Here is a 15,184-nt window from a genome sequence, read left to right as displayed (position 1 = left end):
TTTTTATTGTTTTTTTTTATATTTCGTGGAAATTTGTATATTGGGATCTATATTCATGCTGATTTTATCAATTTAGTTTTCATCATACCACTGAATTCTCACCACTGTTACTAACCATTTATCCTCTGCTGTTTCAAATATTGTTGAATTTTATTGTATTATATATTGTCAATTTATTACATTTTATGTCTAATTAAAGATCCCTTTACTTTAGAGAGTGCCCCACTTCTATTTTCTTATTTAGTCCCTTATTTATGTTGCCCTTAGTTAGGACACCATAAAACTGGTGACAGGTTCCCTTTAAATTCACTTACTGTAGATTTCCCAACCACATGTTATGTTATGTTATGTTATAACATCTGCTGGAAGCTTCAACCACTCTTTCAGTAAAATAATATTTCCAGACATTGCTCCTGATCTTACCCCCAGCTAATTTCAGATTTTGTGCCCATGTTCTTGTTTTGAGCGTCTTATTTAGAAAACGTCCCTCAAGAACCTCATTTAACCTTCTCCCAACCGCCTAACGCAGGGATGCGTCCTGCGGGTGGCCGGGTTATTCCTCCTTGGCGCGTCATCCCGCGATGACAGCGTGTCACAGCGACGCGCGGCTGAGAAGTTAATCTACAGCCTGCCAGCAGCGATCATTCGATGCGATTTTTTTATTTTTTATTATTATTTACCCTAAAAAAGTATATTAGACGCTGTTTTGTTAACAGCATCTAATATACCTGCTACCTGGTCCTCTGGTGGTCCCTTTTGCTTGGATCGACCACCAGAGGTCACAGGCAGCTCTGTAAGTAGCACCAATCACCACACTACACTACACCCCCCCCCCTGTCACTTATTAACCTCTTATTAACCCCTGATCACCCTATATAGACTCCCTGATCACCCCCCTGTAAGGCTCCATCCAGACATCCGTATGTGTTTTGCAGATCCGCAAAACACGGCCACCGGCAATATGCTTTCCGCATTTTGCGGATCCGCACATTGCCAGAACTATATAGAAAATGCCTTTTCTTGTCCGCAATTGCGGACAAGAATAGGACATGTTCTATAGGCTCTATTAAAAAACGGAGTGTTCGCCCGATCAGGCCTAATCTTGTGCGCACACTTGCGTTCAGTCCGCCCCACCGCAGTGACAGAATATTTTTTTTCTTTCGGATCACTGCAAAAACACCGTAAAATCGCTGCGGCACTATAAAGATCACTTTTGAAAGGCATGGCGAGTTCACATTGGAATTTGGGCCCTTTTGCGCATCTTGGCTGCAAAAAAGTGCCACGCGTGGTATCACCGTACTCAGGAGAGGTAGGGCAATGTGTTTTGGGGTGTATTTTTACATATACCCATGCTGGGTGAGAGAAATATCTCAGTATATTGACAACTTTGTATAAAAAAAAATGTAAAAAGTTGTCATTTACAGAGATATTTCTCACACACAGTATGGGTATATGTAAAAATACACTCTAAAACACATTGCCCTACTTCTCCTGAGTACGGCGATACCACATGTGTGACACTTTTTTGCAGCCTAGGTGCACAAAGGGGCCCAAATTCTAATGAGTACCTTTTAGGAGGGCATTTTTAGACATTTGGATTCCAGACTACTTCTCGCGCTTTAAGGCCCCTAAAATGCCTGGGCAGTATAAAGACCCCATTTTGGAAAGAAGACATCCCAAGGTATTCCGTGAGGGGCATGGCGAGTTCATGTAAAATTGTATTTTGTGTCACAAGTTAGTGGAATATGAGACTTTGTAAGAAAAAATAAATAAAAAAATTCTGCTAACTTGTGCCAAAAAAAAAAACTTCAGTTACAAACCAAACTCAATATTTATGGCTCTGATTCTGTAGTTTACAGAAACACCCCATATGTGGTCGTAAACTGCTGTATGGGCACACGGCACGGCAGGGCTTTTAGTCGATTACCTTGGGTAGGGTATGATTTTTGCGGGATGAGATGAATGTTTTATTGGCACTATTTTGGGGTGCGTGTGACTTTTTGATCGCTTGCTATTACACTTTTTGTGATGTAAGGTGACAAAAAAATGGTTTATTTAGCACAGTTTTTATTTATTACGGTGTTCGTCTGAGGGGTTAGGTCATGTGATATGTTTATAGAGCCGATCGATACGGACGCGGCGATGCCTAATATGTATACTTTTTTATTTATGTTTTACACAATAACAGCTTTTTTAAAACAAAAAAAATTATGTTTTAGTGTCTCCATATTCTGAGCCATTTTTTTTTTTTTTTTTGGGCGATTGTCTCAGGTTAGGGTCTAATTTTTTGCGGGATGAGGTGACGGTTAGATTGGTACTAATTTGGTGGGACAACGCCTTTTTGATTGCTTGCTGTTGTACTTCTTGTGATTTAAGGTGACAAAAAAATTGTTTATTTAGCGCAGTTTTTATTTTTTACGGTGTTCATCTAATAGTTCCGTTTGAAGGCTTCACACAAGCGGCCCCGAACGGATCCGTACTGCCCTAATGCATTCTGAGTGGATGCGGATCCGCTCAGAATGAATCAGTCTGGCACCGTTTATCTTCCCCTCCGCTCAGCAGGCGGACACCCGAACTGTAATGGCAATGCAAACGGATCCGTTCTGAACGGATCTAAGCATTTGCATTATAGGTGCGGATCCGTCTGTGCAGATACCAGACGGATCTGCACCTAAACGTAGGTGTGGAAGTAGCCTTAGCTTTAGGTCCCTTTCAAACAACTGTATTTTTCCACCACGAATGCAGACTCATCCATTTCAATGGGGCCACACAAAATGCTCCCTACTATCAAAGCCCAAACTCACATGCTGTAGTAGTTGTATTTATTATTTATGCCACACAAAATGCTGTTAGCATCCGTATATCTGTTTTGCATCCCATAAAAAAGATAGTACGTGCCCTTTTTTCTTGTAAATTTTGCAGACAATAATGGGCATAGTTACAATGAGTCCACAAAAACAATGGATGCAACATGGGCATCACACAGACCTTATCCCATATTTTTGGTGGATCACATTTTGTGGACCGCAAAATGCATATGGTTGATTTAGCCCTAAATTTTTCATTTTCACAAGGGGTAACAGGAGAAGAACCGCACCACAATTTGTTTTCTGCAGCGTTCAGAAGGGAAGGCGCGGCATCAGGGTTTTCTAACATGGAATTTGCTGAAATTGTTTTTAGGGGCCACCAATTTTTCACCAATGAAGCTGTGTTAGAACTTGTTTTTTTGCTGGATGGCTGCAGTTTTATTGGTATCATTTAGGGGTACATACTCTACTCACAAAAAGTTAGGAATATTTGGCTTTCGGGTGAATATATGGAAAATGTTAAAAGGTCACACTGCAGTGATATTATATCATGAAAGTAGGACATTAAGCATGCAATAGTGATTTCCTGATCTCAAACAATTTATTGAAACAAAAGCCAACACCAGTGGTGGCTATACCCCCATAAAAATGTCAATGTCTCAATAACTTGTCATGTGGCCTTGAGCATCAATTACAGCTTAGGCTACTTTCACACTTGGGTTCAGAGCGGATCCGTCTGGTGTCTGCACAGATGGATCCGCTCCTATAATGCAGACGATGGGATCCGTTCAGAACGGATCCGTCTGCATTATATTTCAGAAAAAATTCTAAGTGTGAAAGTTAGTCAGACTGATCCTTCCAGACTTTACATTGAAAGTCAATGGGGGACGGATCAGTTTGAAATTGAGCCATATTGTGTCAACTTCAAACGGATCCGTCCCCATTGACTTACATTCTAAGTTTGGACGGATCCGTTTGGCTCCGCACGGCCAGGCAGACACCCGAACGCTGCAAGCAGCGTTCGGGTGTCCGCCTGCTGAGCGGAGGCCAAACGGTGCCAGACTGATGCACTCTGAGCGGATCCGCATCCACTCAGAATGCATTGGGTCCGTACGGATGCGTTCGGGGCCGCCTGTGATGGCCTTCAAACGGAACTCACAAGCGGAATGCCGAACGCAAGTGTGGCAGCCCTCAGGTCATTGAGGTTCTGGGGTACAGAGTTACGAACCTCTACATGGCGAGTCAGCTAATACCATAGGTTTTCAATAAGATTCAGGTCTTGAGAAAGAGCAGGCCAATCCATTTGAGGTACCCCAGTCTCCAGTAGCCATTCCCTAATGATGCAACCTCAATGAGCTGGCTCATTGTCATCGATGAAGATTAAATTTGGCTTGTGGTGTTCATGTAGAGAGACACTGACTGGTTTATTGAAGGTGTATGGGCTTGTCAATGTACCATTCACAAAGTGTAGGGCAGTTCTGTATTGGCTAGACACACCTGACCACACTGTAACACCACCACAACCAAAGGCTCGTCTGGTGACAACAGTGGCTGATGCATAACGCTCTCCTTGATTTCTCGAACATCGTTGACGGCCACTATTTCTGCTCGGCGTGAATCGACTTTCATCAGTGAACAGCACTGGGGCCCACTGGTCCCTCTTCCAGTGTAGATGCTGCTAAATTTTTTTGCAGACTTTCCATTTTAATCCATTTTTCGTTTAACATAGCAAGGGTTAACAGCCAAATAAAACAATATTTATTACCCTGATTCTGCAGTTTGCAGAAACGCCCTATATGTTATTGTAAACTGCTGTATGGGCACAACGCAGGGCTCTGAGGTCTTATTGGGGTCTGATTGGGGCTGTCATCTGAGGTTTGATTAACATTGGTGGTCTGACTGGTGGTCTGGCCTGAGGTCTAATGAAAACTATTATTTTTTTCTTATTGTCCTCCTCTAAAACCTAGGTGCGACTTATAGGGAGAAAAATACAGTATTTTTTTTATTTTTAGGTTTCAATTTCACATTATAAATCATTTTTGAAAATAAGTCATGTTTTTGTGTCTTATATTTATAATATATATATATTTTTTTTTTACGACATTAACCTGAGGGGATAGACCATGTGATATTTTTATAGAGCAGGTGATTTTGCACGCAGGGATATCTAATGTCTGGGTTGTTTGTTTTTGCTACACAAAAAGCATTCTTGTAAAGAAAAAAATCTTGTTTTAGTGTTGCCCTTTTCTGAAAGCCTTATTTTTTTTATTTTTTTTTCAAGCGATTTTATTATGTAGGGGCTCGTTTTTTGCGGGATGAGGTGATGGTTTGGTACCATTTTGGGCTACATACAACTTTTTCATTGTTTGGTATTACAGGCAAGGTGACCAAAACATGGCTGTTTTTGCACAGTTTTTACTTTTTTACGGCGTTCACCTGACAGAGTGGATTATGTTATATCTTTATAGAGCTGGTTGTTATGGAGTGATACCTAATAAGTCGTTTTTTTTTTTTTTTTTTTGTAGAGTTGCGATACCAAATTTTTCATTTGATTTCAATACCATAAAGTATTGCGATACTCGTCGATACCATGCAAAAAAATAAACCAAAAAAGCCACGTTCATTCCGCATTTTAAAAAAGGGCGAATTGCACAGTTTTTATTTATTTTTTCTGTTCCGGCTGGCGCACTGTGCCACAAATGATTTTAATACTGGGTGGATTGATGGGGGAGAGCATGCACTGCGCCACCAATAATGACTAACCCTTAATACAGGAGGCGGGTACTGGCAGCAGATCAGCGGCAGTTAACTGCGGCTGATCGCAGTTCCCTGCTATGCGATTCTGCTGCCGGCACCTGCCTCCTGTATTATGTGTTAAAGACCACCTTATATGGGTCCAGACTTTAAGTAGAAGGCTACACAGAGCGGCACCCAGAGATGTCCCTGCACTTACTATTATTCCTGGGCGCCGCTCCGTTCGCCCGCTGTGCCCCATTACCGTCTTCTGCTCCATATGCTAATTACTATCCGAGAAATGGGGAGGAGACATTAGCTTCTCTCCTGGGCGTTCCTTTTTCCCTGCCCTGCGATTGGAGAGCGCTACAGCAGGGAGAAGGAACGCCCAGGAGAGAAGCTGATGTCTCCTCCTCATTGCTCCGATAGTAATTAGCATATGGAGCAGGAGACAGTAACGGGGCACAGTGGGGGCGAACGGAGCGGTGCCCAGGAATAATAGTAAGTGCAGGGACGTCTATGGGTGCCGCTCTGTGTAGCCTGCTACTTAGTCTGGACCCAGGAAAAGTTCTATCATTGGTGGCGCAGTGCTCCCGCCCCTCTCTCCGTTCATTGGTGACAGCAGCACAGGGGAGAGGGAGAGACTGCTTCCTTCTCACCTGTGCTGCTGAGGGAACCAGCGTGCTCATGTTTAGAGATGCTAGACTGCGCAGCCCAGTATCGAAAAAACAGAAGTCCTGGTATCTTATCGATATCGGGACAAAAGTATTGATTGGGTATCGAAATTTCAATACCCTCAACAACCCTAATTTTTTCACTTTTATATGTCTTTATTATGGGAAAGGGAAATATGCTGGCATTGGTGTAGTCACCAATTCCGGTGTATACAGCAGGGGCTTGGCTGTCAGGAACACCCGGGTTCCTGCTACTGATCGGGCGGGCTCATCTCTTGCACCCGCCCGATCAGCATGCTGTACCTGTGCAGCACTGGGACTCAAGTCACGTCCCACAATACCTGCTATCCTATGGGGGTTAATCAGTTCGGGATACTGAGGAACATTTATAGGGTTTCTAATTGAGGAGTTTCCTTTCTAGCATTGAACATTAAAAGTCTATGTAGCTATATTTTGTAATTAATTCAGAGACCAGTCCCAACAAACTAACTGTAGGCGAGCAAATTCCAGGAAACCCCAGTTTGGCGTTTATGAGCTCATCAATGTCTAACCAGAATTAAAGTAGAACAGGACAGGTCCATATTATGTGTAGGAAAGAGGCCCTGGAAGCTTTGGAGGGCTAGGGGAGCCTGCACATTTGGTACAGTCTAGAGGGGAGTCACATATGCTCTATGGAGCCATTTAACTTGAAAAAGTTGATGCGTGGCTCAACTCCTTATGACGCTGATCCTAGGTTCTGGGATCTCCTCTCTCCACTAGTTAAAACATCATTGCAAATGGGATTCCTGTTCTATAAAAATTGTCTTGGGAGATTGGTTTACCAAGCCTAACCCTTCTAGCTACCTATTCCACTGGGCCGCATTGGCGTAAATCTATCTTATGCTTAGTGGATAATATAACTTCAGATAGTATCTCCACTAATTCAAAGCTCCTGATAGTTGAGCAATTTGTATATCTAGGCACTGTAGTTAATCATACTCTGCTCATTGTTCCTACCATGAAATATATTACTCTGAGATTTCTTCTTTAAAAGGGTTGGCCCACTTTGAGCTTTCTTTAGACTGGCAGTCATTATCCGAGTCACTGAGCTAAATTGCTGGGTGGGGAGGGTTTTGGTTGAGATTGGGTTTGTTGACGAGCAGTTCCGAGCTAATGTGCAAAGGCTTATCCTTACTTCACTGCAAATGCATTGTGCTCTGACCATATTGTAGCCTACTACATTGCTTTTCAAATTGTGAATCATAATGTCACATTCATGTCCCTTATGTATTGTCCCATTTTCATTATGTTAAAAAGAGCAGTAAACAAAAAGCGGCTGTTGACCCAATATTAAAGATTTACCGTAACTTCTCACCTTGCCATAGGATAGGTCTGATTTCCACTGTCTAGTTATTGCTAGGATAGTATAGAATAGTATTGCTAGGATTGTTGCTGGGGCTCCGATCGGTTACCATGGCAGCAAGGACGCTACTGAAGTCCTGGCTGCCATGGTCAGTTAGTCAGCAGCATACTTACAGTACAGACCAAAAGTTTGGACACACCTTCTCATTCAAAGAGTTTTCTTTATTTTCATGACTGAAAATTGTAGATTCACACTGAAGGCATCAAAACTATGAATTAACACATGTGGAATTATATACATACCGTATATACTCGAGTATAAGCAGACCCGAGTATAAGCCAAGGCCCCTAATTTTACCCCCCAAAAATGGGAAAAATTATTGACTCGAGTATAAGACTAGGGTGGGAAATGCAGCTATAATGCAGAGTGTATGTGTATATAATGCACACACTCTACATTATATACACACATCTGCAAGAGGGTGACTCAGATTGATGGGAGTCTGACTCTGACTCCCTGTATTTAATGCAGAGTGTGTGCATTATATACACACACACTCTGCATTAAATACAGGGAGCCATCCACAGATCTCCCCCCTAAACAGTGCCATCCACAGATCTCCCCCCTAAACAGTGCCATCCACAGATCTCCCCCCTCCCCTAAACAGTGTCATTATGGCACTGTTTAGGGGAGGGGGGATCTGTGGATGGCACTGCCATCCACAGATCCCCCTACAGTGCCATCCACAGATCCCCCCTCCCCGACGCTCACAGCAGTATATTTGTAAAGTAGTATTTATCAGTAACCTTTAACTTTGGATATCTTACTTTGTCTTTGCTCCGTTAATAGCAGGCAGTGCGGGGAGCGGCGCTCACTCACTGACGTCACGCGCCTGCTCCCACTAGGCGGCGCAGGCGCGTGACGTCAGTGAGTGAGCGCCGCCCCCCGCACTGCCTGCTATTACCGGAGCAAAGACAAAGTAAGATAGTAGACTAGAGTATAAGACGAGGGGGCTTTTTGAGCACAAAAATATGTGCCAAAAAACTTGTCTTGTACTCGAGTATATACGGTAACAAAAAAGTTTGAAACAACTGAAAATGTCATATTCTAGGTTCTTCAAAGTAGCCACCTTTTGCTTTGATTACTGCTTTGCACACTCTTGGCATTCTCTTGATGAGCTTCAAGAGGTAGTCACCTGAAATGGTCTTCCAACAGTCTTGAAGGAGTTCCCAGAGATGCTTAGCACTTGTTGGCCCTCTTGCCTTTACTCTGCGGTCCAGCTCACCCCAAACCATCTCGATTGGGTTCAGGTCAGGTGACTGTGGAGGCCAGGTCATCTGGCGCAGCACCCCATCACTCTCCTTCATGGTCAGATAGCCCTTACACAGCCTGGAGGTGTGTTTGGGGTCATTGTCCTGTTGAAAAATAAATGATGGTCCAACTAAACGCAAACCGGATGGAATAGCATGCCGCTGCAAGATGCTGTGGTAGCCATGCTGGTTCAGTATGCCTTCAATTTTGAATAAATCCCCAACAGTGTCACCAGCAAAGCACCCCCACACCATCACACCTCCTCCTCCATTATTCACGGTGGGAACCAGGCATGTAGAGTCAATCCGTTCACCTTTTCTGCGTCGCACAAAGACACAGAGGTTGGAACCAAAGATCTCAAATTTGGTCTCATCAGACCAAAGCACAGATTTCCACTGGTCTAATGTCCATTCCTTGTGTTCTTTAGCCCAAACAAGTCTCTTCTGCTTGTTGCCTGTCCTTAGCAGTGGTTTCCTAGCAGATATTCTACCATGAAGGCCTGATTCACCCAGTCTCCTCTTAACAGTTGTTCTAGAGATGTGTCTGCTGCTAGAGCTCTGTGTGGCATTGACCTGGTCTCTAATCTGAGCTGCTGTTAACCTGCGACTTCTGAGGCTGGTGACTCGGGTGAACTTATCCTCCGCAGCAGAGGTGACTCTTGGGCTTCCTTACCTGGGGCGGTCCGCATGTGAGCCAGTTTCTTTGTAGCGCTTGATGGTTTTTGTGACTGCACTTGGGGACACTTTCAGAGTTTTCCCAATTTTTCGGACTGACTGACCTTCATTTCTTAAAGTAATGATGGCCACTCATTTTGCTTTACTTAGCTGCTTTTTTTCTTGCCATAATACAATTCTAACAGTCTATTCAGTAGGACTATCAGCTGTGTATCCACCTGACTTCTCCACAATGCAACTGATGGTCCCAACCCCATTTATAAGGCAAGAAATCCCACTTATTAAACCTGACAGGGCACACCTGTGAAGTGAAAACCATTTCAGGTGACTACCTCTTGAAGCTCATCAAGAGAATGCCAAGAGTGTGCAAAGCAGTAATCAAAGCAATAGGTGGCTACTTTGAAGAACCTAGAATATTACATATTTTCAGTTGTTTCACACTTTTTTGTCATGTATATAATTCCACATGTGTTAATTCATAGTTTTGATGCCTTCAGTGTGAATCTACAATTTTCATAGTCATGAAAATAAAGAAAACTCTTTGAATGAGAAGGTGTCCAAACTTTTGGTCTGTACTGTACATGCGCTGTGGCCGCCCGACACTCCTTCTTCTTGTAACTCACAGGTCTGTGCGGCGCATTGCTTATAGCAATGCGCCGCACAGACCTGTGACTAGTTGCAAGAAGGAGCGTCTGGTGGCCACAGCGCATGCAAGTATGCTGCTGACTAACTGACCATGGCAGCCAGCACTTCTTCAGTAGCGTCCTGGCTGCCATGATCATTATAACCGATTGGATCTGCCGCTGCCACCAATGATGGGGGGGAGCCGCCCCCTATTGTACTGCCACAGATCAATTTTTTATATTTTTTTAATCCTCAGGCGTTGGGCCCCATAGCCATTGCTATGGCGATCCCTACGCCACTGACGCTGAGCTTTGGTAAGCTGAATGCAGCCCACTGTGCTCACCAGAGCTCCAGTGGGCGCAGAGGCTCCCTGATAGTGGAGGTGCCTGGACTCGGACCCCTGCCGACGTGTTAATATGTATGGAACCCATGTATGGTAAAACTGAAGCTGATATGAGACAGGCCCCAGCTTTTATCCTTTTAAGGCTACTTTCACACTAGTGTTCGGGTGTCCGCTTGTGAGCTCCGTTTGAAGGGGCTCACAAGCGGCCCCGAACGCATCCGTCCAGCACTAATGCATTCTGAGTGGACGCGGATCTGCTCAGAATGCATCAGTCTGGCAGCGTTCAGCCTCCGCTCCGCTCAGCAGGCGGACACCTGAACGCTGCTTGCAGCGTTCGGGTGTCCGCCTGGCCGTGCGGATCCGTCCAGACTTACAATGTAAGTCAATGGGGACGGATCCGTTTGAAGATGACACACTATGGCTCAATCTTCAAACGGATCCGTCCCCCATTGACTTTCAATGTAAAAGTCTGGACGGATCCGTTCAGGCTACTTTCACACTTAGAAAATTTTTAACAATATAATGCAGACGGATCCGTTCTGAACGGAGCCACCGTCTGCATTATATGAGCGGATCCGTCTCAGACGGATCCGCTCTGAACGCTAGTGTGAAAGTAGCCTAACCAGAACTTACCAGAATCCTTTAACTTTGTACAAAGTGTTGGAAGTTAACAGGCACATATTTCTAACGTAAACTTTACAATATATGTGCTGCTAATGCAGTAAATCCATTGCATTATGACATAATGAACCTGATTTGTCAGTTCCCCTATCTTGCCTCAGTGACGTTTATACCCTTCCTATTTCCAGTACTTGCATTTCTGCCTGCGCTGTTGACACAGTTGCTGAAATCATAAAGTTCCAGCTCACAGGAGAAAGTCACTATGATTCATCCACTGTAACGCCCTACAAGAGGCCGCCCACTGCAGGACTCCCAAGCACTCAGCAAATGCTAAGACAGCAGACAGATGCAGGCTTCAGAGCGTGTGCTGCCCTGCTGACGGCAGAGACTTCTAATGTACCTTGATAAATGTGAGGCAGACCTTTGAGCCCCCTTTATCACTTACGGTGTGCTGTGTTAATGTGTTTTTCTAGATAGCTGTGTACAGTGCATGTAACAAGGTTAATATGAACACCGGCTTCCATGACATGTGACTGATCGTTAGTGTTTCCGTGAAATTTTTGGGAAACTCTACAATGATGACTCCACAGGTCAGTACTTATAGTCCAACTCAAGATACGTGATATATATAGTTGTTACATCCACTTTTATCTTAATACGTTGTAAACTGTGCATTAGACAATTGCTTTTCTTGAGATGCTTTTCCTGTTTGATTACTTTGGTTTATTGGTTATGTATTAGGAATTCTTTGTATATGCTTTTGGGACATGGCCTGTTCACATAGCCACATAAGGGCTTGTTTTTGCAGGACAAGTTGTACTTTTTTTTGCTACTGGTTATTTTACCACAGCTTGTATGAGAAAAATGAATTTGTGGGGTGAAATTAGGAAAATGGTTGCCTATTATGTTTATTTTTTGTGTTTTAACTAGTGAATAGTGTTGAGCGAACTTCTGTTTTCAAGTTCGGTGTACCAAGATCGGGTTTGGGTGATCTAAGAATTTTGTTATGGATTCCGCTACCACGGTCTAAAAGTTTTATAGTCCGTGGCAGCGGAATCCATAACGGAATTCTTAACTTGAACTTTGTACGCCAAACTTGAAAACAGAAGTTTGCTCATCCCTACTAGTGGAAGGAGGGTCATTTGAATTGTTATCTTTTTTAAAACTTTTTTAAAGTACCCCTATGGGATTTGAACATGTGATGGATGGTGTGATTGCTTTTTCCCACAGACTGCAGTTATTTACCATTGCAGTCTATGGAAGATTTACTGTGTTCCTGTGGAGCCCCGATAAGAGCATTGCTGAGGTAAGCCTGGGGACTCAGATACTGTGGTCACAATGGACTGCAGCATCTAAGGAGTTAAAGCGGACCTTTCGGTTTTTTATTTATTTTATTCTAGATAAATACCTTTACTTGCGGGGTACCTTTACAGGCAGAGTGGCAGCAAAATCTGCCACCATGTGTTTTTATTTTTATATATATATATATATATATATATATAATACTGAGCATCGGTTGTGCCGCAGTCCAATTACAGCAGAGAGCGTCACAGCCAGGGAGAAGGTGTCTCCTCCTCCCTGTACAGATGCTCAGCATTAAGGTCCCTTTCACACGGGCGAGTATTCGGCGCGGATGCGATGCGTGAGTTGAACGCATTGCACCCGCACTGAATACTGACCCCTTTATTTCTATGGGGCTGTTCACATGAGCGGTGATTTTCACGCATCACTTATGCATTGCGTGAAAATCGCAGCATGCTCCTCTTTGTGCATTGTGGTGCGATCATCCGCGCAAAGCAGGCCCCATAGAAATGAATGGGGTTGCGTGAAAATCGCAAGCATCCGCAAGCAAGTGCGGATGCGGTGCGATTTTCACGCACGGTTGCTAGGAGACAATCGGGATGGAGACCCGATCATTATTATTTTCCCTTATAACATAGTTATAAGGGGAAATAATAGCATTCTGAATACAGAATGCATAGTAAAATTGCGCTGGAAGGGTTCAAAAAAATAAATAATTTAACTCCCCTTAATCCACTTGCTCGCGCTGCCCGGCATCTCCTTCTGTCTTCATCTGAGCTTTGTGCAGTAACAAGGACCTTTGGTGACGTCACAGTCATCACATGATCCATCACCATGGTAAAAGATCATGTGATGACCGGAGTGACGTCATCACAGGTCCTGTTCATGTATTTAATGCTCACCCCAGGTCCTGTTTAGCAAAGGAGCCAGAAGGAGATGCCGAGCTACGCGAGCAAGTGGATTAAGGTGAGTTAAATTATTTTTTATTTATTTTTTAACCCTTCCAGCGCAATTTTACTATGCATTCTGTATTCAGAATGCTATTATTTTCCCTTATAACCATGTTATAAGGGAAAATAATACAATCTACAGAACATCGATCCTAAGCCTGAACTTCTGTGAAGAAGTTCGGGTACTACACACGCGCAATTTTTCTCACGCGAGTGCAAAACGCATTACAATGTTATGCACTCGTGCAAAAAAATTGCGGGTGTTCCCGCAATGCACCCGCACATTTTCCCGCAACGCCCGTGTGAAAGGGGCCTAATATACTGAGCGGGAAAACTACAGGGGGCACAGCGGGGCTTAGGAGCCATATTTAAAAAAAAAAAAAAAAAAAAAAAAAAACAGGCAGGGTGGCAGCATCAGCGGGAGGGGGTACCCGGCAGGTAAAGTAAAGGTATTTATCTAGAACAGGCATGCTCAACCTGCGGCCCTCCAGCTGTTGAAAAACTACAACTCCCAGCATGCCCGAACAGCTTACAGATATCGGCCTACAGCAGGGTATGGTGGGCATTGTAGTTTTACAACAGCTGGAGGGCTGCAGGTTGAGCATCCCTGATCTATAATATAACCTGGGACCATTCTGAATAGGAATCATTGACCACAACTCTCTGGACACGGTCCTTCAGCCAGTTTTCAATCCAATTACAAACTATACTTTCCAAGCCAATAGACCTTACTTTACTTTACTTATTAAGCGTCTATGAGAGACAGTATCAAAAGCCTTTGCAAAATCCAGAAACACACATACTCCTGTATATCGTCCCTTAACCACCTCAGATCCCCTAGCTTAAACCCCCTTAACTATTTCAACCCCGCTAGCTGAAAGCCCCTTAATGACCAGGCCACTTTTTACACTTCTGCACTACACTACTTTCACTGTTTATTGCTCGGTCATGCAACTTACTACCCAAATGAATTTTACCTCCTTTTCTTCTCACTAATAGAGCTTTCATTTGGTGGTATTTCATTGCTGCTGACATTTTTACTTTTTTTGTTATTAATCGAAATGTAACGATTTTTTTGCAAAAATATTTCATTTTTCACTTTCAGTTGTAAAATTTAGCAAAAAAAAAAATGACATCCATATATAAATTTTTCGCTAAATTTATTGTTCTACATGTCTTTGATAAAAAAAAAATGTTTGGGTAAAAGTTATAGCGTTTACAAACTATGGTACAAAAATGTGAATTTCCGCTTTTTGAAGCAGCTCTGACTTTCTGAGCACCTGTCATGTTTCCTGAGGTTCTACAATGCCCAGACAGTAGAAAAAACCCACAAATGACCCCATTTCGGAAAGTAGACACCCTAAGATGCTCAACCTACCCAAACCATTTTTTTTTTTATGCCCAAACATTTTTTTTTTTTTTTATCAGACATGTAGAACAATAAATTTATCGAAAAAATCATATATGGATGTCGTTTTTTTTTTGCAAAATTTTAAAGCTGAAAGTGAAAAAATGTCTTTTTTCCCCCCAAAAAATCGTTAAATTTCGATTAATAAAAAAAAAGGAAAAATGTCAGCAGCAATGAAATACCACCAAATGAAAGCTCTATTAGTGAGAAGAAAAGGAGGTAAAATTCATTTGGGTGGTAAGTTGCATGACCGAGCAATAAACTGTGAAAGTAGTGTAGTGCAGAAGTGTAAAAAGTGGCCTGGTCATTAAGGGGGTTTCAGCTAGCGGGGTTGAAGTGGTTAAATAGTGCTCATACTCCGACCCCCTCAACTAATTATTCCAATTAATTACGTT

The 15,184-nt window shown here is 43.1% G+C and overlaps 1 protein-coding gene across 2 annotated transcripts in view; it reads left to right on the top strand.

Moving 5' to 3' along the window:
• The window catches only part of SAMD8 (sterile alpha motif domain containing 8), a 147,479-nt gene that overhangs the window by 33,427 nt on the left and 98,868 nt on the right, over nucleotides 1-15,184 (top strand). The window contains exon 2 of one of the 2 annotated variants that reach the window (XM_044297608.1): nucleotides 11,603-11,719. The exons of the other annotated variant lie outside the window; for it this stretch is intronic. Within the exon in view, the coding sequence (XP_044153543.1) occupies nucleotides 11,705-11,719 (15 nt within the window). The 5' untranslated portion in view covers nucleotides 11,603-11,704. The remainder of the gene's footprint in view (nucleotides 1-11,602; nucleotides 11,720-15,184) is intronic. 2 annotated transcript variants of the gene reach the window in all.

The sequence above is a fragment of the Bufo gargarizans genome, chromosome 6 (genome assembly GCF_014858855.1).
Source record: "Bufo gargarizans isolate SCDJY-AF-19 chromosome 6, ASM1485885v1, whole genome shotgun sequence".
Taxonomy (NCBI): domain Eukaryota; kingdom Metazoa; phylum Chordata; class Amphibia; order Anura; family Bufonidae; genus Bufo; species Bufo gargarizans.
The sequence above is the reverse complement of the archived record's forward strand: the minus strand, read 5'-3'. Positions and strand labels throughout refer to the sequence as shown.